Raw genomic sequence first — 27015 nt, forward strand, 5'->3', positions numbered from 1 at the left:
TGCTTGGCCCTCTGAGACTCTTAGCTCTTCTCAGCAGGGCCTTTGGGGACAGAACACTTGCTCTCCCTCTGCCTGGCATTCAAAATGCCGTGGTGCCATTGCAGTAGCTTTGTTCTTCTGTGTATCGGAATCTGCACATCCCATGCTGTGCTGCTTTGCTTAGGCCTGGTGAGGGCTCTCCCCTTGTGCGCCCCCCCCTCGCCAGCCCCGCTGCTTCTATTTTTATCTCCCTTCTTTTTAGCCATTCTGAGATTTGTTAAAAATTAGCATCAAGTGCATCACTGCTCACGTTCCTCTGAGACATGGGCATGAGAAGAATAGATCGTGATGGAGTGACATGAAAGATCCTTCACTCACATCCTCATCTTCCCACCTCCCAGCTCAGAGTGAGCTTTGTGGTTCTTTGCATCTCTGTTAGGCGTGAGTGACCAATGCCAAACTACGGGGAGAGGGCTTGGCTTTATTTTCAGCCCCTCACTTTAAGAGGAAAATAGGAATCGCCTACGTCAGCGTTTCTCAAACATCTGACATTAGAGCCCCGCTTCAGGAAAATGAAACCATTCTCAGTCCTACCACGCCTCAACCCCACGATGTGTTGTCAGAGGCCTGCCAATCTTAATGGACACATGTACTGTGCCCCTCTCCTCACACCTGATGTTTCTTGCCACCACACAAGGCTATATTATCAGAGTCCAAATTTCCTTAGCAAAAGGATTGGGTTCCATTGATTTCATTGATAAATGTTTGATAGCTGTGATAAGCGTGTTAACACGTGAGTAGAAGGTGTTACAGATGCCTTCTGCTGATGTGCTTGGAACTATCATGGGTGGTACTAAGCATATTCCGCACTTTGGAAAACATTGGCGTTGATGGGCTATATAAATGTGGAAGCCAGCTTCTGATACTGGCCTATATTGGAAGCTGAAGAGAGAAGCATAAAAATCCCCATCATGCACCTGGACAGTTGTGCCATAACAATGCTCTGAGTCTCTCTCAAAGCGGGTCCTGGTGTTGGCCATGTGAAATGTGAACCTCTAGTCTTGTAGCTAGCATGGCGGAGTCTAGCAGCATCCTTTTGCCCAGCAACATTTATAAAAATATGCTGAGAAGTAGTGAATTCTCAGAGGGCCAGAGTGGCTTTTCATTTGAGCCAATAAAAAAAAATATATTAAGGGTTTGGGCTTGTTTGTATTTTAATCATTTAATATCAAATGCCATGTTGAGTCTATGCTGGATTCATTTTTGATCCAATTAGCAAACAGCTGTGTGCTTTGCTCTTTTAAACATAAAATGACAGAGAGACTGGAACTTAATGACTTTTTTTAAATTTGTTTTTAAATGTTGCTGAATTTGGAGAGTTTGTGAGAATCGAAAGAATTGCAGAGCTTGGCTGATTCTCAAGTCCGCTGCCCAGTTATGAAGCAGGAGCTGTGAAAGGATATGAGGAGGAGGAGGAAGGGAGATTTGAGTTGTTTGGTCCCTTATATCATTAAAGCAATAACTCGAACAGCCCAGTTTTCGTTTGTGCCAGCAGAGGGTGTAAAAGATGAATCAAAGAGCTGCTATCTTGGAAAGAGGGTCATCTCACTAGTCCTCTTCTGCTTTCAGCCTGTGAGCAGAGGGGGCTCTAGAGGCCTGCAGTCCTTTGAGCTGTAGCAATATTAAAGGTAATCTTGAGATCAGAAGCCATGCAGATGGGCAGAATTCCTGTTTGCATGGTAGGAGATTACAGGGGGACATAACCCTCTCTCTTTAACCATTGCTGGCCCAGAGATGATATAAATATCAAAATGGGCATGTATTCTGCAGAGGAAGGACGGTGGCGTTGTTAGGGCACTAGCCTAGGGTTTAGGAAACCTGGGTTCAGTTCCCTGCTCTCCCACATACTTTGGGTGTGACCTCAAGCAAGTCACTTAATCTCATTGTGCCTCAGTTTCCCATCTGTAAAATAAGTTTAATAGTACTGACCTACCTCACAGGGGTGCTGGGAGAATAAATACATTTAAGACTATGAAGCACTTGGATTCTATGGTGCCAGGGGTTATCTAAGTTCTGAAGATAAATAGATGCAATGTTGTACAAGAAAAGTGATGCAGATGGATTTGGGGTGAGGAGAGGAAAAGTGGAGAGGGCAATTCTATTGACCCACCAAACCTGCCTATTTTTCAGCTCACTATCTGGCCTTGCCACGGAGCTGTAGCTCCAAAACATTTGGTTACTTGAGACATTTTGTCAATAACATTCTGCAAAATATTTGTAAGGAAACCCAAAAGCAGGCTCTTGCGAATCCTCATGATTGGTGCGTGTCTTCTAATATTTAGGCCATCCCCCTGCCAGTTTTATTTTGCTGGGAAAGGTCTGCTGGTATTGCTTCTACCCGAAGTGTCATGCCAAGGTAGAGCTAAATACCAGATCCACTTGATCAATGGAACTGAGCATCTGAAAAACAATAACCAGAGTTATTTGACGCATGCTGTGTCTACACTACAAGCACTATGGTGGCGTGGCTGCAGCACTGCAGCTATGCCGCTGTAGTGTAGACACTTCCTACACCAATGGAAGGGGTTTTCCATTGATGTAGGCAGTCTACTTCTCCAGGCAATAGTAGCTAGGTCAATGGAAGAATTTCTTCATCAACCTACCCGTGTTTGCACCAGGGAGGGTTAGGTCGGCTTAACTATGGTGCTCAGGGATGTGATTTTATAAGGCTGATGTAAGTGTTAAGTGTGGACTGGGTCTATGTCTTTGCCAAAGTTAAAATGGACTGAAAAAGAAAGTTTGCAAGTAGGTCCTTTGTGATTTTATACTACTGGTGTAGTGGCTAGGGCACTGGACTGGAACTCAGGAGACCTAGATTCTGCTCCCAGCTCCGCCCCTGACTTGCTAGGTGACTTTGGGCAAGTCTCTGTGCCTCAGTTTCCACATCTGTAAAATGGGGGTAATCATACTGACCTCCTTTGTAGAATGCTCTTAAACCTACCGATGAAAAGTGCTATCGAAGAGCTGGCTGCTATTGTTATTACTATACCATTGAAAATCAAAGTCACATCCGTTTGCTGATCCCGGCTAATTCATGTGTCTGGAAACAGGAGATGGTGAGATGAAATCTCTTTGACTGTGACCCATCTGACGGGGCAGAATTCCACTAGATCTCACTAGCTTTTCAGAGCCTTTTGTAGACCAATGGTTGTTCAATGGGGTTCTCTGCTTAGTGACCCCGACAGCATCTTACATCCGCAGACATGAGCACTTCCTATTGTTAAATGAGTTATTATGGTGTATTGTCCATTGTTTAGTTGAAAGAAAGCACTGACCCTACAATTCACACAGGAATGCAATTAAAGTGTGTTTCTATAAAGCACAGAGCAGGAGGAAAATCTCAAATAGAAATCATAACAGCATAGCCTACCCGTGTGTATTGCTAATGTACCCATCATTGACAAAGACTGTAGGTGTTCCCTTTACTACTAAAAGATATTCCAAGGTTCAGTTTTTCTCCCAAAAAAATTTTAGTTGAAAAATGGCCCTTTTTTCCAAAATTGGAAATTCTCGCCCAATTATTATGATTGTTCACGTTTTCTGTTACGATGAAATTGGAAAACAAAAAAGTAGCTTTTTGGTTTTATTGCTTTACCTCCTCCGCATCTCCTTTTTCCAGTGCAAATTTTTTTTTAAAAAGTGTGCGAGAAGGGAGAAAGAATAAAGGGGGGAAATGGTAACAGAGGGAAAAAAGGAAAAACTTTAAAAAAATTTTTAATCATTGTTGAGGAAAAAACTTGAATAAGCAAAAACCTGTTTCCTATTGAAACCTGCACAATAAAAAGGGCTGCAACTTTTTTGAACCTTTTCACAATTTCCCCCCTCAGTTTGTGACCAGCTCTGCTTTGAACCTTTGAAAAATCAAGCAAGTGACATGCAGTGCCTAATTAATATTCTACTAGTTGTGCCTACTTTTAGGCATCTGAGTTCTTTGGCATAGATGAGACAAAGTGAATCAAGTGCTGATCAGAGCTCTATTCACATAGAAATGCCATTGTCAGCTGAAACCATGCTAGGGAGGCATCGGCCATCTAACCCTAAATGATGCAAAGGGATCAAGGGGTTAAGGGGTGACTTGATTACAGTCTATAAGTATCTGCTTGGGAACAAGTATTTAATAATGAGCTCTTCAATCTAGAGAAAGGTGTAGTGTGATCCAATGGCTGGAAGTTGAAGACTGGAAGTAAGGCATACATTCTTAACAGTGAGCGTAAGGAACCATTGGCACAATTTACCAAGGGTCGTAGTGGCTTCTTCATTACAGACATTTTTTAAATCAAGGCTGGATGTTTTTCTGAAAGGTCTGCTCTAGGAATTATTTTGGGGCAGTTCTCTGGGCTGTGTTATACAGAAGGCCAGACTAGATGATCGCAATGATCCTTTTTGGCCTTGCAATCTATGAAGAAAATATCGTCACTGGACCACTGAAGATAATTTCCAAGTTTATTACTTAGCTTAGAAGCTCTTTTTGTTCCATGTTTGTACAGCACCTACCACACTGGGGTCCTAGTCTGTGACGGGGGCTCTGAGGTACTACCATATTACAAATAATAATCTCTGCATTGCGTAGGACCTGTTTCTAGTCAGAGGGATTTGGTGCTCTCAGGCTTTCAGACTGTGGAAGAGGACAGGGGAGAAGGGGGATGCTGGTTATTTTCCTTAGTGTTACATTTGATGAAGAGTTAACAGGATGCCAGAAATTTGCATCTAATCAAAATTTTGCTGCAAACCCAGTGAACTATCTAGAGGGCCTATTAAAAGGAAGAACAGATTATTGCACAGGCCAGTTTCAGGAACAAAGATAATAGAGGGAACAAAAGCTCTAATGAAAGGCTTTGTACACATGCTTCTTGCCTAGCCAAGGGGGACAAAATGCTCAAAAAAGAACATTTGCAAAAAAAAAAAAAAGTCCCCCTTAATAACCACTGTGCTAGCAACACACTTGCCATGGCCGCGGCTCCCACAGGACCGGCTGCTATAATAGCGGGAGCAGGTGGGAATGGGTATTGCGGGGCGAGATGGGAGCGGAGTTAAAAATAGTCCCGCGCAGGGCTCTAGTTCAGTGATTAGGGGGCTACTTGGGATGTGGTAGACGTGGCTTCAATTCCTTCCTGCATCACAGGCTGTGACCGTGGGCAAATCATGTTGTCTTTCAGCACTGAAATGGGGATAACATCACTTCCCTACTTCACAGGGGGGCTGTGAGGATAAATGCATTAAAGATTCTGAGGTGCTCTGATAGTACAGTAAGGGGGGGGCACATTTAAATACCGTAGAGAGATAAATAACTTGTTCTGGTTGGTTCGACGATTGCCTCTCTGTGTGATATTGCTAAAGGTGCTTGACTTTATAGCCCCCGCAGACTGAAATGGGAGGTGGCTAGAAACTGGCCATTCTCAGTTTAGGGTCTGGAATTCGCTTCTTCCCATTGGTCCCCTGGAGCCCATAGTTGTCCTGTTGCAAAGTCTATCACTTTTTCTAGGGTGGAGGGCTAAGCAGATGGGCGCAGGTGCTGGGCGAAATTTGTTTGGGTGGGTAGAGGAGGGCTTCAGGTGGAAATTGGTCCAAATTCTACTCTGTTGCTTGTGTTGATTATGGCAGTGTGTGTGTGTGTGTGTGCACCCAGAGCAATGAGTAGGAAGAAATAGAAATAAATAAAGCACAATTTGGCTAATTAGCAGAAGTGGCATGGAGAATTGTGAAAATCAGATGAAAGGTAAATGGAATTCAGCTCAGTGATCTAGCTGAAAGTGAAAGTGCTTCTTTAAGAGAAGATTATAATTTAATTGCCCCAAATAAGTCAGATTCTGCCAGTAGTTAAATTAACTAAGATAGAGTGAACTTTGGGTATGCCATGCATTTTTGTAAAAGACATACTAAAGGGCTAATGGTCTGTTTATTTCCACCTCGGATACCTCTGTCAAATTAAATCTCTTCTCTATTGAACTCCAAAACACTTATAAACATTTCTTTGTTAACTTCTGCATGGGCTGCATTTCATACGGACAGAATGTGCTATGCACCAGAGTGGCTGTACTTCTTCCCTAAAAGAGGCAGGGGCATTCAAGTCAAGTCTTCCACCCCAGTCAAGAGGGGAAACTTATTTAGACAACTCTGTGTCTCCCTGTGCAAAGACAAATGAATTGATTCTTCTCTGTTGTTGGTGTAAACCAAGAGTAATCTTGCTAAAATAAATGGATTGTGCTACTGAGAGAAGACAACCAAGGCCACTATTCACAGAGACCGTCAGTTCTGGATCTATGGACAGAACCAACCCTGATGGACTTGAACCATGGGGGTATGTACTCCGGCAGCTAGCCTGTGCTGCCATGGATTCACTGCTATTGCTACCTGAGCTAGCATGGGCTACACGGGCTGGAGTCACACCAGCTACACGGGCTGGAGTCACACCTCCGATTGCACTGTAGACATACCCTTAAAGAGACTCTGGGTGCTGATCCCAGACAGCAACACAGACAGCATGTTAGGCTTGGAGGTGGAGAGCCAGAGGGAGCCACAAGATCTGTGTGTCTCCAACAGCCCCCATAAAGAATCAACACTTGAGCATTACAGTCCGGTCCTGTCTGGTCACCTTACCATAAAAGATGCTTCAGGTCCTTACCACCCCTCCATTGCTCCGCCATTCTGTAGTTCCTGGTTTTGAATGGGACCAGAAACAGACACAACCAGAAATGACTCTTGTGGTATTGCTGGCTCAACAAGAAACACCTGGGTGGATTTCCAAATTTTTGCAAATTCTAGATGTTCAAATAAGCACCTCAGCATTTTGGATGCTTATCACAGCCTGAACTTCCAAGTCCCCAATGACAATATTTTACATTCATCCCAAAGATTCCCAACCTATGTGTGTACAGCACCCACTTTGGGTGGCGTGAGGCCACCAAACGACACGCGTTATTCTACTCAAGAACAAAGGTGATGGAAATTTCAATCGAGAATAAGCCCTTGCTATATGAAAAGTGCCATGAAAGCTTTAATGTCCAGTCCAAGTTGACAGGACCTTTAAAAACAAAGTCTCATCCCTCTGTGATAGTAGAAGAGCTATTGTGGCCAATGGGATAAAGCGCTGGGATTTCAGTGAGCTGGGTTGCAAAGGCCAGTGAGTTGAGAGAGGGTGGGGACAGGTACTTGTATCTGGTGGTATGGGCCTTGCCTAAGGGCCCCAGACACCATTTGATCCTTACTCTCTCCACTGTGTAATAACAGAGTTAATTAAGACTCAGTTGAGAGCCTCATTACACACTGCAGAGCTGAAATCATTGATACCTAGGTCTAAGCATTAGACCTGCCTTGGGACAGTGTCTCTGATGCAAGAGACTGCCCAGCACCAGCAGTGAGGCTCCCCCACTAACAGCTGAAATCACTGAGAGCTGTGTTCATAGAATATTAGGGTTGGAAGGGACCTCAGGAGGTCATCTAGTCCCACCCCCTGCTTAAAGCAGGACCAATCCCCAGATAGATTTTTGCCCCAAATGGCCTCCTCAAGGATTGAACTCTCAACCCTGGGTTTAGCAGGCCAATGCTCAAACCACTGAGCTATCCCTCCCCCCCAAAATTAAATTATGGAGATATCCTATCTCTTAGAACTGGAAGGGACCTTAAAGGTCATTGAGTCCAGTCCTCTGTCTTTACTAGCAGGACCAAGTACTGATTTTGCCCCAGATCCATAAGTGGCCCCCTCAAGGATTGAACTCACAACCCTAGGTTTAGTAGGTCAATGCTCAAGCCACTGAGCTATCCCTCCCCTGTTAAGTGGTGGGACCTGAAGACATCTCAGTGGATGGGTGAGCGGCTGGCAGGGTGGCCAGCAGAGAGGTGTGGAGATCAGCGGCGTATTATACCTAGGCCTAGGGCGGCAAATTTGAGCACCCACGGAGAAGCTCCCCTCCCCACCCCCCCATTCCAGCTCGCCTCCGCCTCCTCCGCGAGCGCGCCGCCGCGTCCTGTTTCTCTCCCCTCCCTCCCAGCACTTGCGCCGCGAAACAGCTGTTTTGCGGGGCAGGGGGGGAGGAGGGGGAACATGGTGCGCTGGGGGAAGAGGCGGGGCCGGGGCAGGGATTTGGGGAAGGGATCCAATAGGGTCAGGAAGGGGGTGGAGTTGGGGTGGGGACTTTGGGGAAGGGGTTGGAATGTGGGTGGGGAAAGGGTGGAGTCGGGGCGGGGCCAGGGGCGGCAATTATTTCAGGGCCTAGGGGTGGCAAAATCATTAATCTGCCACTGGTGGAGATCAGCCAGCAAGGTGACGGGCAGAGATACTCAGTGATTGGTCAGCATGGTGGCTAGCGGAGAGGTGCAGTGATTGGCCAGGCGGCTGGCGAGGAGGAACGGTCAGCAAGTGCCCGAGCAGTGGAGTGAATAAAGTGCCTTCTTACCCCCCTCCACCCAGGGTGGGAGGTGAACTCTGCAGATGCACGTCTGGACTCTGGGTCTGCACTGACCAAGGACAACAACTGCGAGTGGGGTGCAGAGAAGGGACAGGCACGTTAAAGGGGCTTTTGGTTGCTGGACTTAAGAACCTGTTGGAAAAGGACACTGCTCAACTTACTTGGGGGGGGGTGTCTTTTGCTCATGGTTTAGGTTTATGAACCCTGTTTGTGGTGTTTTCCCAAATTAATGCCAGGTTACTTCCCTCCTTTTATTAAAAGTTCCTTTTCTACACTCAGACCCTGTGTTTGCGAGAGGGGAAGTATTGCCTCTTAGAGGTGCCCAGGGGGCGGTGTGTAATTGTCCCAGGATACTGGGTGGGGGCTTGAGCTGGTTTTGTATTGTATTGTTGAAGAGAAACCACTAGATATTGAACCCGGCCCTGGTGCTGCCAATTCCAACGGGCAGAAGGGTTACATACAGCACCTAGCACCGTGGTGCATCTAGGTTCTACCAAAATAGCCATATGTGAAATTAAATGTATCTGTCTCGGAGTTATGAAGGGCTTTTTTGAGCTGGGTATTCTAGAGGGGCATCAAATGTAATGTCTTGACTGCTAAGCTACCCCACCCCTGAACAGGCAGTGGAGGGGAAACATTATCAGTCGCACCGTGTTGGAGCCTGAACTTAATATCAGAGTGAGAAAAGGCCAGTGAAACTCCACCAAGGACTTATCTACATTCAAACTTGTACTGGTTGAATTTAGTGTGATTTGAAACCTAGTTAAAACATTGCAAAAGGCTGTGTGGGAGCTCTTTCTTGGGTTTACTTTCTGTTTAATTTAAATGGATTAGGAGCAGGTTAAAACTAAAATGGAATTACCTACTTGCACCGAAATCAGAGCATCCACACAGGGGTTTGCAGTGGTTCAACTAAACTGGTGCAAATTTGCACATAGGCAACCCCTATTGTTATTCGTGTACCCCAGAGGCAGGAGTTGAGGGACTGCTGAAGGTGATAGCGAGGTTTTGGGGGAGGGCCTGGAGAACGTTCAATTTTCAGCTAAAAACCTGGAAGGCAGGAGGCGAAATGAAAGATAAATAGTGTTTTGCTCAACGATTCTGTTGCTTGTTTAAAGTTCACCGCAGCATGACGGTCCCAGGAAGGGGAATTCAAAGGATCTGCCATGTGCCACCCAGCATCTTCCTGCGGGGAGGCCTCTTTTGTTCTACTGCTTTTGTTGTCCCCAAAATGGATTTCATCACTCTCAGCACGTTTAATGGGTTATTTGAACAGGCCGTTTAAACACACATTGCCATTCTGCTCGTGCCATTCGGTCCTTGACACGTGTGAACCTGAGCTGCGGAGCAGGAGGTGGTGGGCGTATTGTTGGCCCGGGTTGCAAGAAGCTGTAAACTCCAGGCTTTAGACCACGCTTAGTCCCTTAGGGTATGTCTACACTGCAGTTAGACACCTGGGGCTGGCCCATGTCAGCTGATTCAGGCTTGCAGGGCTCAGGGGCTGTGTAACTGCGGTGCAGATGTTCGGGCTGGGGGCGTCTAATTGCAGTCTAGACATACCCTTAGAGCGTAGAGAAGCCCCTTGAGGCATGTGCTAGATTTCAGCTCTCTGGCTTCTGCTAGGTGGAGTGCAGACAATGTGCCTATGAGTATTTGGGAGTTCTTTCGCTCATTAGAAAAAGTACATCATTAGAAACCCAAAGGGGTGGAGGATGGCATGATTGTAAGATTCCAGGAGCCATTTTCTCCCGTGGAATTTTTCTCCTTTGGAACATTAGCACAGGCAGTGGCTGGCCATTCCCAGGGAGGGAGTGTGCCCTTGACGACAATGCCTCATCTCAGTGTTATTAGCTGATCTCTTTGGACTCACCGGATGACTGGACACATTTCCATGTGCCTTTTCTTGACCAGAATGTTGGTTTAGCATCATATGAAAGTGCACAGAGACACTTCTGAAAAAAGGAAAGCTGCAACAACAGGTGGGAGGGTTTGTAGTCTGGTTAAAGTAAGGGAAGTGTGGAGTCAGGGTTCCTGGATTCTGCTCCCTCCTCTGGCACCAACTCATTTTATGACCTGATGCTAGTCCCTTAATCTCTCTGTGCCTCCGACTGCTCATCTGTTCAATAGGTCAATTTAATCATTTGTTAATACTTGTCTACCTAAAAGGGTACGTGTGATGCTAAACTAGCTATTGTGTGTTAGGCACCTGGGAATTACTAGAACAGAGGCTCTCTGTTAATGCAAATTGTTTTACACCAGTCTATACAGAAACTGCTGCACCCTCCCCTTGCTGTTTGCTGCTTGGTCTGGTTCTGCAGGGAACATCCCACGTTTCCTCCCAGCCCCCTCTCATCATTAGTGGAGATGTAGCTGACAATGGAGGCAAAGTCTTCAGGAGTATTTACATGCTCCTTTTTCATACCGATGCTGGGATGTGGCCCCTTTGATCAGCGCCCTTTGAAGTCAGTGGAATGTGGAAGTTAGCAGCTATGCCCACGATTCATGAAGCTCCCCTGGTGATTCCCCCAGCCGGAGGGAGTGTGGAACTGAAAGTAGGTAGGGTCCCTGGAGGTAGAACTTTCCACTGCCGTGAGGTACACGGGGTTGGGGAGATTTGACTGAGCTGGCAGGTCTCCATTGATCTGTGCTGGCTGGAGCAGAAATCCCATCTCGTGTTTGATGGAATTGGGTCGCGCTGAGTGCGGCGGTCGCTCCTTCTCTTCCCGTGGCGAGAAGCTCTGAAAACAAAGACAGCCTCCTCCTCCTGGTTTAACAGGGCAAAAGGGCTCTGTCCCCTGGCATTTTCAGGGCCATTGAACCACCAATGAAGCTGCATCCAAGAATAGGGCGAGAGAAGGGAAAGCGGCAGGGTGGCACAAAAGGGTTTCTAGTCAGTGCAGCCGATTGCAAGCAGGAGTGAATTGCTGTCAAGCAGATTGTCTGAAAGCATCGTTTAAAAAGAATTCACAATGAGGCAGAGGCTGCCATCTTGCTAGTGCAACGAGGCAAGGTAGCCTAAGGCTTTCGCGTGGTTGACGGTTTGGCTATACAGCATCTGGGACAGGGGTGGGCAAACTTTTTGGCCCGAGGGCCCCATCTGGATATGGAAATTGTGTGGCGGGCCATGAATGCTCACAAAATTGGGGGAGGGGGTGAGGGCTGCAGCCTGGGGTAGGGCTGGGGATGAGGGGTTGGGGGTGCAGGAGAGTGCTCTGGGCTGGCACCGAGGGGTTCAAGGGCAGGAGGGGTATCAGGGCTGGGGGAGGGGGTTGGGGTACAGCAGGAGATCAGGAGTGCAGGCTCCGGGCGGCGTTTACCTCAAGCAGCTCGCAGAAGCAGCGGCATGTCTCCCATACAGCTCCTACATGGAGGTGCGGCTAGGCAGGTCTGTGTGCTGCCCCGTCCACAGGCACCACCTCTGCAGCTCCCATTGGCCGTGGTTCCCGGCCAATGGGAGCTGCGGGGGCAGCACTTGGGGGAGGGGCAGCATGTGGAGCCCCCTGATTGCCCCTACACGTAGAAGCTGGAGGAGGGACATGCTGCTGCTTCCAGGAGCTGTGCAGAGCGGGGCAAGCTCCTGACCCCGCTCCCCAGCTGGAGTGCCGGAGCAGGGCAAGCCCGGGACCCCACTCCCCGGAGCGAGCTCGAGGGCCGGATTAAAATGTCTGGAGGGCCGGATGCGGTCCTCGGGCCGTAGTTTGTCCATCCCTAATCTGGGAGGTGTGATTCCCAGCTCAGGTAGATGTACACATGCTGGTTCCGCTCGAGCTAGTGCTTACGAGCAACGTGGCTGTAGTGCAGAAATGGGCAAACTATGGCCCGCGGGCCACATACGGCTCACGGGACCCTCCTGCCCGGCCCCTGAGCTCCTGGTCCGGGAGGCTAGTCCCCGGCTCCTCCCCTGCAATTCCCCCCCCACACACAGCCTCAGCTTGCTCTACCGCCAGCACGATGCTCTGGGCTGTGGGGCTGTGAACTCCTGGGGCAGCGCAGCTGCAGAGCCCGGCCTGACCCGGTCTCTGTGCTGCGAGGTGGCAGCGGCGGTGGCGTGGCTGGCTCCAACCGGGCGGTGCGGCTGTAGCGCCGCCAGCCACTGGCGCTCCAGGCAGCGCAGTAAGGGGGCAGGGAGTGGGGTGGTTGGATAGAGGGGAGGGGAGTTGGGGGTGGTGGTCAGGGGGAGGGGGTGTGGATAGGGGCGGGGCGGTCGAAGGGCAGGGAACAGGGGGGTTGAATAGGGGCAGGGCTCCCAGGGGGTGGAGGCAGTCAGGAAGGAGATGGGGGTTGGATGGGGCAGCAGGGGGCAGGCAGGGGCAGGGGTTCCGGGGGCAGGCAGAGAGCAGGGGGGGTTGGATAGGGGGCAGGGGAATTCAGGGTGGTGGTCAGGGGCGGGGCTGTGGATAGGGGGTGGGGTGGTCAGAGGGCGGGGAACAGGGTGGTTGTATGGGGCAGGGGTCCTGGGGGGGCGGTCAGGGGGCGAGAAGCAGGAGGGGTCAGATAGGGGGCGAGGGCTGGGCCACGCTTGGCTGTTTGGGGAGGAACAGCCTCCGCTAACCGGCCCGCCATACAATTTTGGAAACCCGATGCGGCCCTCAGGCCAAAAAGTGTGCCCGCCCCTGCTGTAGTGGCATGGGTGGTGAGTTGGGCTAGCCACCCAAGTACAATCCTGCCCTAACTCCTCATTGCTTATTCAGCCGAAAATACTCCTCCGATTTGACCTGAATTTCCAAAGCGTCTTGATTGTGGCAAATTCAAATGAAAAGTTTCCCCCAGCTCTGGCTGTAGGGATAAATGCCTGAAAGATCGTGAGGTGCGCAGATACGGTGGTGATGGGGGGTCATGTATAAACCCTTAGCTGGATAGACATGGGGGGCTTGTAACGTGCCAACTCACTATTGTTACTGCTGTGAGTGCAGCAGTTCTGAAGCTGCTGGGAGCTGCCCGTAAGCGCCTTCTGCATCTTGATACAAGGCTGTCACCTCATTAAAAGTGTTTTATTTCCCTCCCTTCCCTATCCGGTTAGTCCTGCGATTGGGATTGAGCAGCAGTCAGCCAAGCATTAACTGGAAGCATAAAAATTGATTTGATCTCTTGGCTTCCCCCGCTTAATGAGCAGGACTGGAGTCGGGATGTGGGAGTCCAGCCCAGCCGCTCCGCTCATAGAGCACTGCCCTCTGCGGCTCACATGTCATGATACGGCTGCAGGGCTCTGCTGCCCAGGGTTGGCAGTTCCTTTTTCCTGGCAGCTCACAGGTTGATTCACGAAAGCATCTCGCTAGGGCAGGATTGGAGCCGTAAGCTGTGTCCAGACACAAGTTTTAGGGCTGTGAAAAAAAGATCCCCCTCTTGTATGGACACAAGACCTCTCCCCCCGCCCAAGAAGATTCCTATGGCCCCTTCTCCCTTCCTGCTGAATGCTGCCTGCACCTTGACCCCTTTGTGCATGCGAAAAACATGCCCTTGCCTGCCCCAAACATAAGGCAACCCTGCAGACGCTCAAAGGAAGGTGTTCAATGAGACACCTTTCTGCCCATTCTGTTCTAAAGGCTTTGATCACAGAATTGAATCATGCATCGGTCACCAAGTTTGGGCTTCAGATGAATAAGTAAATGATAAACAAATGATCACTTGGCAACATTTTAACCTATAAAGCAGTGCATGTTTATATGAATTCTCTTCTCCCATCTATGCCCTTCCTCTGTGTTCCCCCTTTGACCTTTTCTAGACCCCTTTGTCCCATCAGCCTGATCAGGGCAGTTCCCAGTATCAGACTGCAGTTCCCAGTGTTGGTAAATGTGGTCTGCCATTGAGGGAGCGCTCCATCCATGTGCTGCTGTGTTAGCCAACAGAGTGGGAATTGAATGAGCCTATGCCACTCAAGCTTGAGCAAACAGACCCTGGTTCGCTCCCTGGTGCTGTAACAGACTCATCTCCTCTGTGGATCAGACATGGAGGGGCACCTGTAGCACACACTCACCGTTGGCTTACCGCTGAGCATCAACACTATCAGCGGAGGCAGAGCACCTGGGGAAAGGGGCATGAAGGGTGACATCAGTACTCACACTTCATCCTCGTGTGGAGAAAGGGCAGGGCAGAAAAGGAGAAGAAGAGTGGAAGGGAGGGAAACTAAGAGCAGGAGGAAAGAAGAGAACAGAAAGACAGAAAAAACTGCAAAAGAAGGAAAAATATAGGATGGGGGAAGGCTGAAATTGGTGGTGGCTTTTTTTTTTTAATAAAGTATTTTGTGGGAGCAGAGGATGGACCAGGTGTGGGACAACCTATTTTCCCTCCTTTAGTCTCTTTGTGCCTTTTCTTTTTCTTTCTTTCTTTTCTTTTCAGAGGTTTCTAACTAGGACAGCATGAAATGCTGGCAGGCACAATTTGTTAGCCCCTCTTATTGTTGGCGAATCACCCGTCAGCTGCCGTAGATATTTATAAATACATTAGTTATTCAGAGAAACGTTCCTCATGAATCTGCTCCTTTGTCTCAGTCATTCGAGGAATGGTTAGTGTCAATGTATACTCCAGCGGTGACTCATGAGCTATTTGCCATGATTCAAGTGTTTGTTATCTGTAATTGATACCGTATAACTGGTCATCTAAGTCACATGGTATTTGTTTTTGCTTCCTGATTGGATGACTCCCAAACAACACGAGGAGCTTTCAAGATGGCTTCAAGAACGCATGTAGTTCAAATACTTGTCAATGCATTTGTGACACTTCCTCTTCCTGTGTGAATACAGTTGTGAGCAAAATTTCACTTGCACAAATGTTGGGGAATGGTGAATATAAGGCATGACACATTGTGAATAAAAGACTCTGTCAAAGTGAGTTAATGGATTTTGTTCAAGCCAGTGCTCACAAGTATTTTCCTGCAGTATTTGCCAAGTTCTGTTTGCAGTTTATCGGGCATTTCAGGCCTGTATTAGGGATGGAGGAACGATAGTCTTCAAATCAGCTGATTCAAAAGTTGCTGCATTTTTCTTCCACAAGAGAAGAATCTGAACTCTCCAAGGCACTTGGCTTGGGTAGTGGCCACATGGCATTTTACTTTTCTGCAATTACTGGAAGAGCTCCCTTGTGGTTAAAGAATGCAGAAACTTTGTCAGAAACTAAAACTCGGTCTCCCCCCCCACCCCCCAATACGCACAGTTGCTGACTCAGAAAGTTTTAGATACTGGTTTCGATGACAGACTTCCAAAGTGCGGGATAAGCAGATGCGAAGTTGGCATCACGCTAAAGGATACATTCACCTTATTTGTTTTGCCGACCGTTTTCCTCATTTTCTGTTTGGTGTGTGTGTGTGTGAATTCTGGGCATGCTGCCATGTGCTGTATTAATTGCAACACACACAAAAAGAAGACTGCATCTCCCTTATGTGCTTTGTGTCTTGGTTCAGATGTAAGCACAACACAGATGTAAGCACATGGTAGCTCAGATCTTGACGAAGGTTTCTGACCGTCAGGGGGGTGAAATATTGGAACAGCCTTCCGAGGGAAACGGTGGGGGCGAAGGACCTGTCTGATTTCAAGATTAAGTTAGATAAGTTTATGGAGGGAATGGTTTAATGGAAAAACATGATTTTAGCCAAAGGAATACCGTGCCATGACAGGTAAATAGTATAATGGCTAACGAGGGTCAGGCTGGAGACTCTTGCCTACATGCTTGGGGTTTTACTGATCGCCATATTTGGGGTCGGGAAGGAATTTTCCTCCAGGGTAGATTGGCAGAGGCCCCGGAGGTTTTTCGCCTTCCTCCGCAGCATGGGGCAGGGATCACTAGCAGGAGGGTTCTCTGCCAATTGAAGTCACTAAGCCACAGGATTTGGGGACTTCAACGCAGAGTCAAGGGAAAGGGTAGGGACGGCTTTGTGGCCTGCAACATGCAGGGGGTCAGACCAGATGATCATAATGGTCCCTTCTGACCTTAAAGTCTATGAGTCTATGAGTCTTAGGCAGGGAGTTTGGAATGGAGGGGCTATATTTGTAACAAGGTGGATGACTGGATTGGATATCTGAAAGTGTGTGTCGGGAAGGAATGCGGACAGGCCATCCTGAGGTTGGAGGGGCCTGGTCCTAGGGTCCTTTCAATCAGAGACTGCTATTCTTGCTGGAGTTGGTGGCAGTTTTGTGACATGGACACCTCATGCACAGTACAGTGAGACCCAAATTTGCTTCATTCTGTTCCTGGGATTTCAGTCCTCAGTTCAGTTGCTGCACATGTAACAACGCTAATTAATATTGGCACAGTCTATAGGGAGTCTAAAGGAAGGATCCATTGTCCTGCAATGATAGATGTTTGCTTTTCTGGGGACTGATAAAAAATTGCTTTTCTTTCTCCCCTTCTCTATTTCCAGACCAATGATGCCGCAGGAAATACCTGGAACTGGCTTTACTTCATCCCTCTCATCATCATTGGCTCTTTCTTCATGCTCAACCTGGTGCTGGGCGTCTTATCAGGGTAAGGCGCCAATGACTTGTCCGTCTCCACCTGGACGTGCGGGGCAATAACAGCTTCAGCGTGGGGTGGGCAGGGACTGGGACGGGAGGGTGACACAACAGACTCGGCCCATTGCTTTGGTTTCACTCCCTACCTACCCCCTTTAGTATGCCCCCGGGAGGCCACCACACAGCTGTAACCTGAGAACACCAGCAGGGCGGGTGAAAAGTCAGTAACCAAGATGGTCCTGAATTGTCAGATGTGACTTCAGTTGCCAGGGTTACGGGAGTTTCATGGAATATACTGACTTAGGCCTTTTCTCGCGAATACTTACTCAAGTGCTGAACTGTAAGCAGATGAGGAGCCCCACTAAAGTCAATGAGACTATTCTGATGCTTAAAATGAAGCATGCGAGTATGTGTTTGTAATGCATTTGGGTGTATTTCCCTCTAGTGATGGGCTCCAGTGATGGTGACAGCCTGCCAATTCCTCCTAGATGATGGAGCTAGCTTGTCAGCTCCTGCAGTGGTAGGGGCTTGTGCCTTGGGTGACATCCACTATGGTATCTGTGGCTACGTCTGCACCACACACAACTTGGGGCCGCGTGTAGGGTATGCATAGCTACACGTTGCAGTGAAAAGCAGGCTGTGTCCATGCTGTGGTGTATAGCTACAGGTGTCAGTGAAGGTTCTGCCTGGGGAAAGGCAGTGGGGAAAGGCTCTGGCAGTGGGAGCGGGCGGGTCACTACACTGCCTAGATGGAGGAGACACTGCTTGGGTGTTTAGAGAGCCGCGTAGGGCATAGAGGTTGGGGGTTCAGGGGTGTCTTTACTTGCCTACACTGCTATTTTTACCCATGCTAGGGGGGCATGTAGTGAATGTGCTCTATACGCTGCCATTTGTGCAGTGTAGACGTAACCAGTTTGTATAAAACCCCAGTGTTGCCAGCTCTTATGATTCTATTTCATGTCTTGCAATATTTTGTGTCTTTCTTAAAGACCCGTGTGATGGGGTTTATCTGGCCTTTTCTGCCCCCTGCTGGAGCCATTGGCTCCCTGACACCTGTCTGCTCAAGGAAAATCCACTCAGAGTAGGCTACCAGCAAGACAGTCCTCCGAAGGTCTAGAAGGGCCTGGAGGAAATGCAGACCAATCAAGAGCCAGCAGACCAGTTAAGAAGACTTACCTGCTTCTTCTCAGGAGAAAGATGAGGGAGACTGGAACAGAGGAGGTGTTGCTCAATGCTAGTCCTGGACCCCACCGGCTGGGCCAGGCCCTTGCCTTCGAGTGCTGCAACTAAGTGTTTGCATTTGAAGTTTGGCTTCTTTGCATAAAAGTGCAGACAGCCAAATCCTGAGTTTATTTTGTTATCTAAATGTTGAGAGAGTGACACCGATCTGCTCCAAGTAGGTGGTCAAATCTTATGGATTAAGGTAGGGGTTGGCCCTAGAGGGGGCATTATGGAGCAGCCCCAGCTGCCACGCCTCAGCTCCTGGAGTCCTGTGATTACAGGAGAATGTCCGCTTCCATTTAAAAAGTGAAAGTAAATTTCTAGCCTTTGTAGTTAAGGAGGTAAGCTTGAAAATGTGGAATGTAAAGGCTCAAAAACCAGAAGGCAAATAAAAATAACTCAGCTTTATTTTTTTTTTAAATTTCATGATGTTTAAGCCAATCACCTGGTTTGGGGTGTGTGTGTGTGGACTCAGATTATTTTAATGCATGAAGTTGGTAACACTGAGCCTGGGGTTCATTAAGTTTGGATGTGAGACTTTGGTTTGGCCCATGAGAGAGAGAGAGAGAGCTGCTAAATTCAGATCCTAACCTGAGTGTCCCCAGCATCTGTGGATGTTTGGATCTGGGTTTATCATCCAGACCCATCTCAATAGTACACAAGTTCTTACAGTGTGTGCAACTGGGTGCCAGAGCCCTTCTGATAAACCAGTATTGGGCTTGTGTATGTGCACCTAGATTTATCTCTCACAGCATGGTTCTCAGCCCCTGGCATAACGATCCCTTGTTTGCTGATTGCCCTTCTGGTAACGAGAGGAGTGTGCAGCTGTGTTGGAGGAAAAGGTTAATGCTGTTCAGATGTAAAAGCCCTTTAATATTGCAGCCTTTGCTCTTTCTCTGTCTTATGTAGCCAGGGAAATAAAACGTTCTTCAAAGAACAGATCCATGCCTAGTATTTTTAAAAGAGCCTCAATATCCACAGATCCTCCTGTGTTCAAAGCAGGTGTGGGGGAAAAGTAGGGAGCGGCTTTGTGTGAGGATCAGGAACGCTGCCTTGGGGCAGGGAGGGTACAGCTGGCAAAAGTTGTTTCAGAAGGTCACAGACAGGATCAGATTTAGGGGCAGGTGATCCAGGCGACTGCCTGGGGTGCCGGGCTTGTGGGGCGCCGGGCTCAGGGCGCTGGTTTTGTTGTTAATGACAAAAGGGAAAATAGAATGTTTGACGTAAAATGTTTCAGGTATTCCGTATGTGGATTCATTTTTTCACTAACCTTCTAGAATGTTCTGGATCTTTGTAGAATCTCATGGAACCTTCCAGGCTTGCTTATATATGGCATGAATAAATACAGATTTACAGATCCTAGTGTGCAAATTTATCCTCTTATATGATAGTGATAAATCACGCATGCAAATCGTGCATCAAAGTAATGAAATGGGCTACAGATGCACTAATACATAAGGCATTCAAAAGTTTAACAAATGGAGCGGGAGGGTCCGAAGATGCTTCTTGCCTGGAGCGCCATTTGGTCTAGAGCTGGCCCTAGTCACAGAGCAGGCCGGTGACTGGCCAGCTAAAGAGCTTTGCTTCCCCTTCATTCCTAGATGAGTGTTAGGGGTAATGATTGATCAGGCATCGTCTGATCTCAGAGGAGTTGGCAAAGGGGAAGCTCATGTCCATACCCATGTGATATCGTACCGAAAGCACTTGTGCAGTGGCTGGAGCTGGGGGTGGTTTAGTGTTTGCATAATTCACCTGCATGGTTCCCCAGTGTCTCAGCCCAGCTTGGTTAATAAGATGTTGCTTAATAATAATAATAATTAATAATGAAGAAAAGTTGCAGGCTCCTGTTCCCTTACGTTTGGACTCAAGAGTGATCTTGTGACCAAAGCAAGGACTTGAGAGATCTGTTTCTTGCTCTGCCACATGCTTTTTCTGACCTCTGGCAAGTTACTTTGCCACTCTGTGCCTCAGTTTCCCCAGCTGCATTATAGGGGAAATAATACTCACCTCACAGGGAAAGACTCAATTAATTAAGATTTGTAAAGAGCTTCACGAGGAAGATCCCCTGAGGAGAGGCTAAGAGAAAGATCCAACCACCTGTGGCCGACGTTAGCCACGTTGCTTACCGCACTGCTGGAAGGTACTAAATATTATGGTGACAAAGAAAAGTATAGTAGAAAATGGCAAGTTACTGTGATTAATTCTAGATGTGCTGATGACGAAGCCTTGCATTCCTGCAGGCAGTGACCAGTGCTGTTACCTTCTCTGGGAGAGGGCTCTGGAGCATCACTTCAAAGAAATGTGTTTCTGCTAAAATGATAGGAAAAACCCTGTATTTCGTGTGAAGAGTTGTTGCCGGCAGAGCATTTGATCATTAAAAGAGAGAGCCAAAGGGTGAAATCATGACCCAAGTCAAGGCTATGACAGAACTCCCATTGACTTCGATGGGGTAGGATTTCACCCAAGGACTTTCTATTAATCTGCAGTACAGCTGCTCAGTGTGCCGGCTGCACCCAGCAGACACTAACCCCCTCGGCCCTGGCCAGCCCCAGCTACATACCAGCTTCCTGTAAAGCAGAGACACACATGAATTTGGGGCTGGGGGGCTAGTGGGACCAGCACCAAAAGGGTTCACTCCAAAATCATGTCTTCAGTCTTTATCTGGCCCCCATTATCATTATCTCATTACGTAGGCTCCTGGGAGATAGGGCAGTGCTGCGATCCACATTGTACGCCTGAGGAACTGAAGCACAGAAAGGCTAGCTGGCTTGCTCGAGGTCACACAAAATGTCTGAAGCAGAGTGAGGAATGGAAGGCTGGTCTCGCAAGTCGTAGGTCAGCCCCGTAATCAATATACCATCCCTCCTCTCATGAGTGTTATTCAGGTGATGATATACATCCAACACCTTTGTGACGTTCCCCTGGTGCTATCTGGACCGGTGATCTGCCAGGCCACTCCAATCCTTGGCTCTGGGAGCCAGCCTTTCCCTGCTCTGCTGTGAGAACCCCCCACTCCCGGGATGTTCACGCACAGCCTTTGGCATGTAAGCTGCTCCCAGTGGGCACTTTGGGCCAGCCACTGCTTGGATTGTGCAACCGAATGACACTAGCCAATATCTCCAGTCCCAGACACAACCCTAGGAACCTCCATCTTACAGTATCCACTTATACCCGCTGGACGCTGTAAGCTTTATATGAGTTCATCAGTTTAACAGAGAAATTGATATGTACCAGGCTTGTTATTGCAAGGGGCGTTTCTGACCCTCTTCAAACCAAACGCACTGCTTCAGGTAGAATAAACAAGCAAATGTATTAACTACAAAGATAGATTTTAAGTGATTATAAGTCAAAGCACAACAAGTCAGATTTGGTCAAATGAAATAAAAGCAAAACGCATTCTAAGCTGATCTTAACACTTTCAGTGTCCTCACAAACTTAGTTGCTTCTCACCCCAGGCTGGCTGGTTGCTCTTCAGCCAGGATCTCCCCTTTGATCAGCACTTCAGTCTCTTGGTGGTGATGTCTGTAGACGGAGGTGGAAGAGAGAGGAAGAGCATGGCAAACATCTCTCCCTTTTATCATATTCTGTCTTCCCTCTTGGCTTTGCCCCCCCCCCCTTCAGAGTCAGGTGAGCATTACCTCATCGTAGTTCCAAACTGACCAAGGGAAGGGAGTCCAACAGATCCTTTGTTGCTGCCTAGGCCAGCGTCCTTTGTTCCTGTGAGGCTGGGCTGGGTTTGACCCATACATGCCCTGATGAGGTGTGAACTGCCCGTCTGCTCTTGGAGAGTTTTTGCCTGGGTTTATTTTAAGCCACGAGGACACATTTTCAGCCTTATAACTATATACATGAAATTACAACGTATAACATTTCTATAACAACAATGCTCAGTGCATCATGAGCCTTCCGAAGACACCCGACATGACAAACTTTGCATTGGATACCACACAATCATATTATAAGGATGAACATGGGGGTGTAGGGTGTTCCCCCGAGGTACAGAGTGTCACAACCTTAACCTTGCAAACTACATTGGCATGTATATGGCTTTTTTTAAAAAATCGATTTCTAGTTGCGTGTACAGCTTCCACTTGCCACCGTTGGGGACATGGAAAGACATGGAACAGACTTTTAACAAAATAGCTCTTGGGTATTTATCATTGTGATTAGGTTTTAACTAATTCCTCTCTGATGCCTGGATTAGGCCCCTTTCCCAGAGTGGCAAGGGAAATGCTATAGATTTCTGACCTGTTTAAAGAGATGCCATCATCTCAAAAACCATCATCAATAATAATAAATCACTTTAAACACAAATGAAATTACCTACATTCCCAGTAGCACTGGAGATTATGAAAAGAGCAGTAATAAAAAAAAATCAAATTACTTTTCACCATTTATCTAGGAATTTCTCTTGCTAGCCATTTATACAGCACTCATTGCTATATAGCGTCTGAGTACCGGGCAAAGCTATGTTTGAACAGCTACCACTGTTTTCGGTCCCATCTACTTTAGAGAGATCTGCACTCATTTAGAAGCCCTGTACCCATGTAAAGCTGGGTTTATACCCAAGTTACTGGGAGAATTGGTAAACCCTGTTTTACATGAGTGCAGTGTGTTTACATTAGGGCTTTTCACTGAAGTGGAGTGTCAATAATATAATACCAGTGCACAGTTCTCTAATGTAGACAGGGCTTCGCACGTCGGCTCTCTTTACCACGCTCCTGTCCCTTCTCTATGCTGGGACTTTTGTTTCTTTTCCTCTCTTGGTGGGCAATGCAAATAAACTAGCCTGTTTTGCTTCCTGGTTCTCATGTACTAGTTAAACCTGGCAATGTCTGGGTTGCAAACACTGCAGGTGCGGTATTTATTTGAAAAGGAAGGCCACATAACCCCTCCATCCCCATCATTTCCAGTGGAAATTAAAGTAAAATAAACAACCAACAACAAAAAACTGGAGAAAAATGTTTGGCTCTTAGGTGTTAGTAAAATTGTGATATAAAAATAACCCTAAACATCAGACCACACTTGGCATGATGATGTCCCTTGAGTATATGGCTAAAGATGTCATTTAAAGCATGTTGGCTCTGTCATTCAGATTAAATTAGGCTCTCCCTGCTGTACAGCGTGGCCCACCCACCCCCCGTGCATGCTGATCAAAATGCTGCCGGCGCTCTTGTAATCAGTTAATATTTAAATACCCTCTCAGAATGACCTTCTCAGCTTTCTGCTCTCTTTCATCTGATGCTCATCGCTGAAGCGGGTGGCTGTTTTCTCTTCCCCAATGCAAATATCATTGGTCAGATGGTCAAAAGAGCTCAGCTCCCTTTGAGACACCAAAATAAGTGGGCAGATTTTCCAAAGGAGCACATGCCACTGTGGCTACGATGCAATTTTTAGGGAGCTGGCTCGCTCAAAGCTAGCTCGGATATGCTTACACATGTTCTCCAGATTGTAGTGTAGACATACCCTTGTCATATCGATTCACTGTAACATTAAGGGTGAGTCTATAAGGACAAACTAAGAACCCGTTTTCCAGTGGTAATGCAGCTGCACCACTGCTCAAGACAAGGGTAGGATGTTTTAGCCCCATGGCATGGGTTTTCATGTCTACATTAGTGGCTTAAAAACTCGTGCAGCCGAATTCTAGCAGTTGCTGAAATCAAGGCCCTAATATTGCTAGTGTAGACAAAGCGCAAGTCTCTGCAGCAGGAACAAAGCTGCGTACTCACCATATTGTGACAGCTGTGTGCAGTCGTGTTCTTCACTTTGGGTTTTCGGAGGTTGCATGCCATTATCCTTTGGAACCATTGGTCAGGGAGGAGTAAGACTAGTAGACCTCAGTGCTAGATGTTCCTCTCAAATTCAGCGCATGCCCATCCCTTCTTTGCTCTGCAATGAGTTGCCATAATTTTTTCCCCTCACAGGGTGTCTTCTATGTTCCTTTTGAACCCCTGGGGGTCTCCACTCCCCTTCCTTCCTTTCCTCCCTTACCTATACCAATATCCCACATCACAGGCACTATCCTTCTAGCTGAGCGTGAGTAGGTGAGACGCCCTTCAGAGATGACCAATGCCAATAATTCACCTGGCTGGCATCTGTTTTACTGGGCTAACCCTCCCACTCATAAACATCAGTGGACGGTGTACTTGATCCAGTTGGACAGATACAGTGTGTGTTTGGCCATCCATCCATCAACCCAGTCATCCGTGCCCTAGCAAACGCATCAAACTGGCTTAAGGTGTCCGCATGCACTCTTCACTTACACAGACAGCAAAAGCCTTGTAAAGAAGAAAATGTTTACCTCAAAGAAACCAAATTAACAACCCGACCACTGTGTCCCAGGCACCTTTCAGCGAGCCCAGCCAAAGTAGGAGTATCTCAGGTTTCGTTTACACTAGCGAACTGGACTGGTTGTACTGATCCAACGTAACCACAGACAGGCCCGTGTGTCCAGACTAGCTTGGCTGAATCAATTGTCCTACATCCATAGTAGTGCTGTCCTAAACTGTTTCCGTTGCAGTGCCCTCTGGGTACCTATCCCACAATCCCCACCTTAGCTCCCAGAAGCAGTGCCTTCTAGGAGATTCCACAAGGCCGCTAATGCACTGTGGGGCAGTCGCAGAGGGCCTAGCTGAAGAGTTTTAGTTTATTTGCATCCACATTGGCACTAATCTGATCATGCTTTAACTGTTTTATTCAGCCTGCTGAAAGGCGGTCTGCCCTAGCTAGTTATTAAACCCTTCATAGAGTATTTCAGGGGCTGCCGTGTGGATGTCTGTAAAGTGTTCTCCCTACTGTGACTGACAGCACTCGGAGGGCTGTGGTCCCCTACATGGTTGGTAGTGTGCTAAGGGTAGGCTGTGAGATCAGACGTGAGTGCTAGAGGTCCTGCAACCACTGGGCTCTTCAGGCTCCAGCACTGTGTGGATTCAGACACTCAAACTCAAAACACTCGTGTGCCTCAAATTGATAAAAGGATCCTACCAGGAATCAATGGGGCAGTTAAGCTAGGCATGGCTGTTTTTTAACACGAACAGGAGACCAGCCCATAGTTCCTAACTCTGCCCCTGGGGGCAGTCCAGGGGTATACACGGTAACCAGGTCTAGTTATAACCTTGTACTCCATCCTCTTGGCAGCAGGCTGCAATTCTGTGTCCTCCTGCTGTGGCCTAAAGCTGGTCCCCCTCCCAGCATCAAGGTGTGTCTCTGTCCAGCTCTCAGGCCCTCCTGAGTCTCCTCCAGGCTGCCCGCAATCCAGCCTTCCCTCACCAGCATCTGCCAGCATTCCTCCCATAGGAGCAGTGCATAGGGCTGGTCTGTGGGGCAGCGCTTATAGTGTGCTGGATCGAAGTGGGGGCACACTGAGCTGGGTTGCCACCTGTGGGAAACCCCCCCTCTGATTGGCTGCTCTTCCCTATGAGGTGGGCCAGTGGGGCAAGCAGCCAATCAGAGCTTCAGCAGAAGCTCTGTGAGCAATGACTGACAGCTCCTCTACCCCCCACTTCCCCTCTCTCTCCCAGCAACACTGGGCCTGGGGAGGGGAAGAGGGAACCCGTGCAGCTCTACACCCCCCCAGACATGGAAAGAACCCAGAAGGGGAAGAGGTGAGGCTGAAGGACTGGCAGAACTGAAGAGGGGCTGGAGAGTGCAAACAGATGTGGGGGCAGAATTGATGTGGGGACCGGATTGATTTGGGGGCTGAGGGGCAGAATTAATTGCTGGGCAGATGTGGGGGTGATGAGACCCCCCCCCACCAGCAGTCTTTTCAGACCACGTTCAGCATTGCTGGGAGGGGAGTGAGTAGTTGCAAGTGGCTCACTCTGGGTGTACCTCCAAAACCCTGGATGCTTTTACATCTGAACCTCTTGAGTGCGAAGGATGGTGCTGGCCACTTCCTGAAAACGAGCTTTTCCACAACACTGATGGTGGCCCTGGGGGTATTTCCAGCCCAACCAAGAAGCAGGAACAGCTTTTTTGGGGCCTCAGGTCCCAGCTGCAACCGGGAAGTGCGGCGATGCACCAAGATGGTAGCTAGCATCTATTTGTCCTGGTGGAGACATACCTGTGCACTGTCTAGACCGGCTGCGTGCAGGGATAAGCAAGGCTGCTGATGTTGTCTATATTTAACACCCCAAGCGTGTTTTGTGCTCTGCCACAGCCAGATCGACAGCACTGGCTCTGAGCGGCCTGGCAGGGAGCCTCCTTCTGCGGGGGGAGTACTGCTCGCTATCTCTCCACACCGAGCATGACTCTGGCTTCAAGGTGCCAGGCTTAATGGATTTCAGTGGATTTGGAGAGCTCGTCTCTGGCTTGAACTAGCAGCTGTTGATTGTCCTGGAAGAGCTACTGCAGCTTTCCTGGTTCACTGTAACAACGCATCTTAAACCTCTCCTGCCACAGCTCATTTTGAGCAGGTTCCGCCCTATCATGGTGTCGTCTGAACTGAACTTTCAATACATCCTCCTGCCGGCGGCTGCTGTTTTCTCAGTGCTGAGGCAGTGTGTCCTAGATTATCATTGCTTCCCATCTCTTACAGCATCCCCAGGGGATTCTGCTTTTCATTCCTTACCCTGGTGTGTTGGGGAACCGTGGCTTCAGTGCTGATTAGTGCAGCCTATTGGCTGGGAGCGCCCAGCTCCGTTCAAACCTCATTGAGCCGTCTGTCTTAGTGGCTCGATTTGCTAAGTTTCGTGACAGGTTTTTCCCTTTCAGAGGATTCTGCTAGATTGAGATCATAAAACTTCAGCTTGTGAGAGATGCGGAGACTGGAGTAGAGTGAAAGGCTAATTAATGTATCATAATGGCAAAAAATTCCCCTGTCCTTCTCTTCCCTCATTATGAGGGACAATCGCTCATTTTCCACCCAGATTTATTTCCATCCCACGCTTACCTACTGCGATCTCACT

General features: G+C 48.2%; 1 protein-coding gene across 1 annotated transcript in view; it reads left to right on the forward strand.

Annotated features, from left to right (window-relative positions):
• CACNA1B (calcium voltage-gated channel subunit alpha1 B) overlaps positions 1-27015 on the forward strand; it is a 509994-nt gene that overhangs the window by 246244 nt on the left and 236735 nt on the right. Inside the window, exon 7 of the mRNA XM_065571905.1 lies at positions 16798-16901. Coding sequence (XP_065427977.1) covers positions 16798-16901 — 104 coding nt within the window. The remainder of the gene's footprint in view (positions 1-16797; positions 16902-27015) is intronic.

The sequence above is a fragment of the Chrysemys picta genome, chromosome 18 (genome assembly GCF_011386835.1).
Source record: "Chrysemys picta bellii isolate R12L10 chromosome 18, ASM1138683v2, whole genome shotgun sequence".
NCBI classification, from domain to species: domain Eukaryota; kingdom Metazoa; phylum Chordata; order Testudines; family Emydidae; genus Chrysemys; species Chrysemys picta.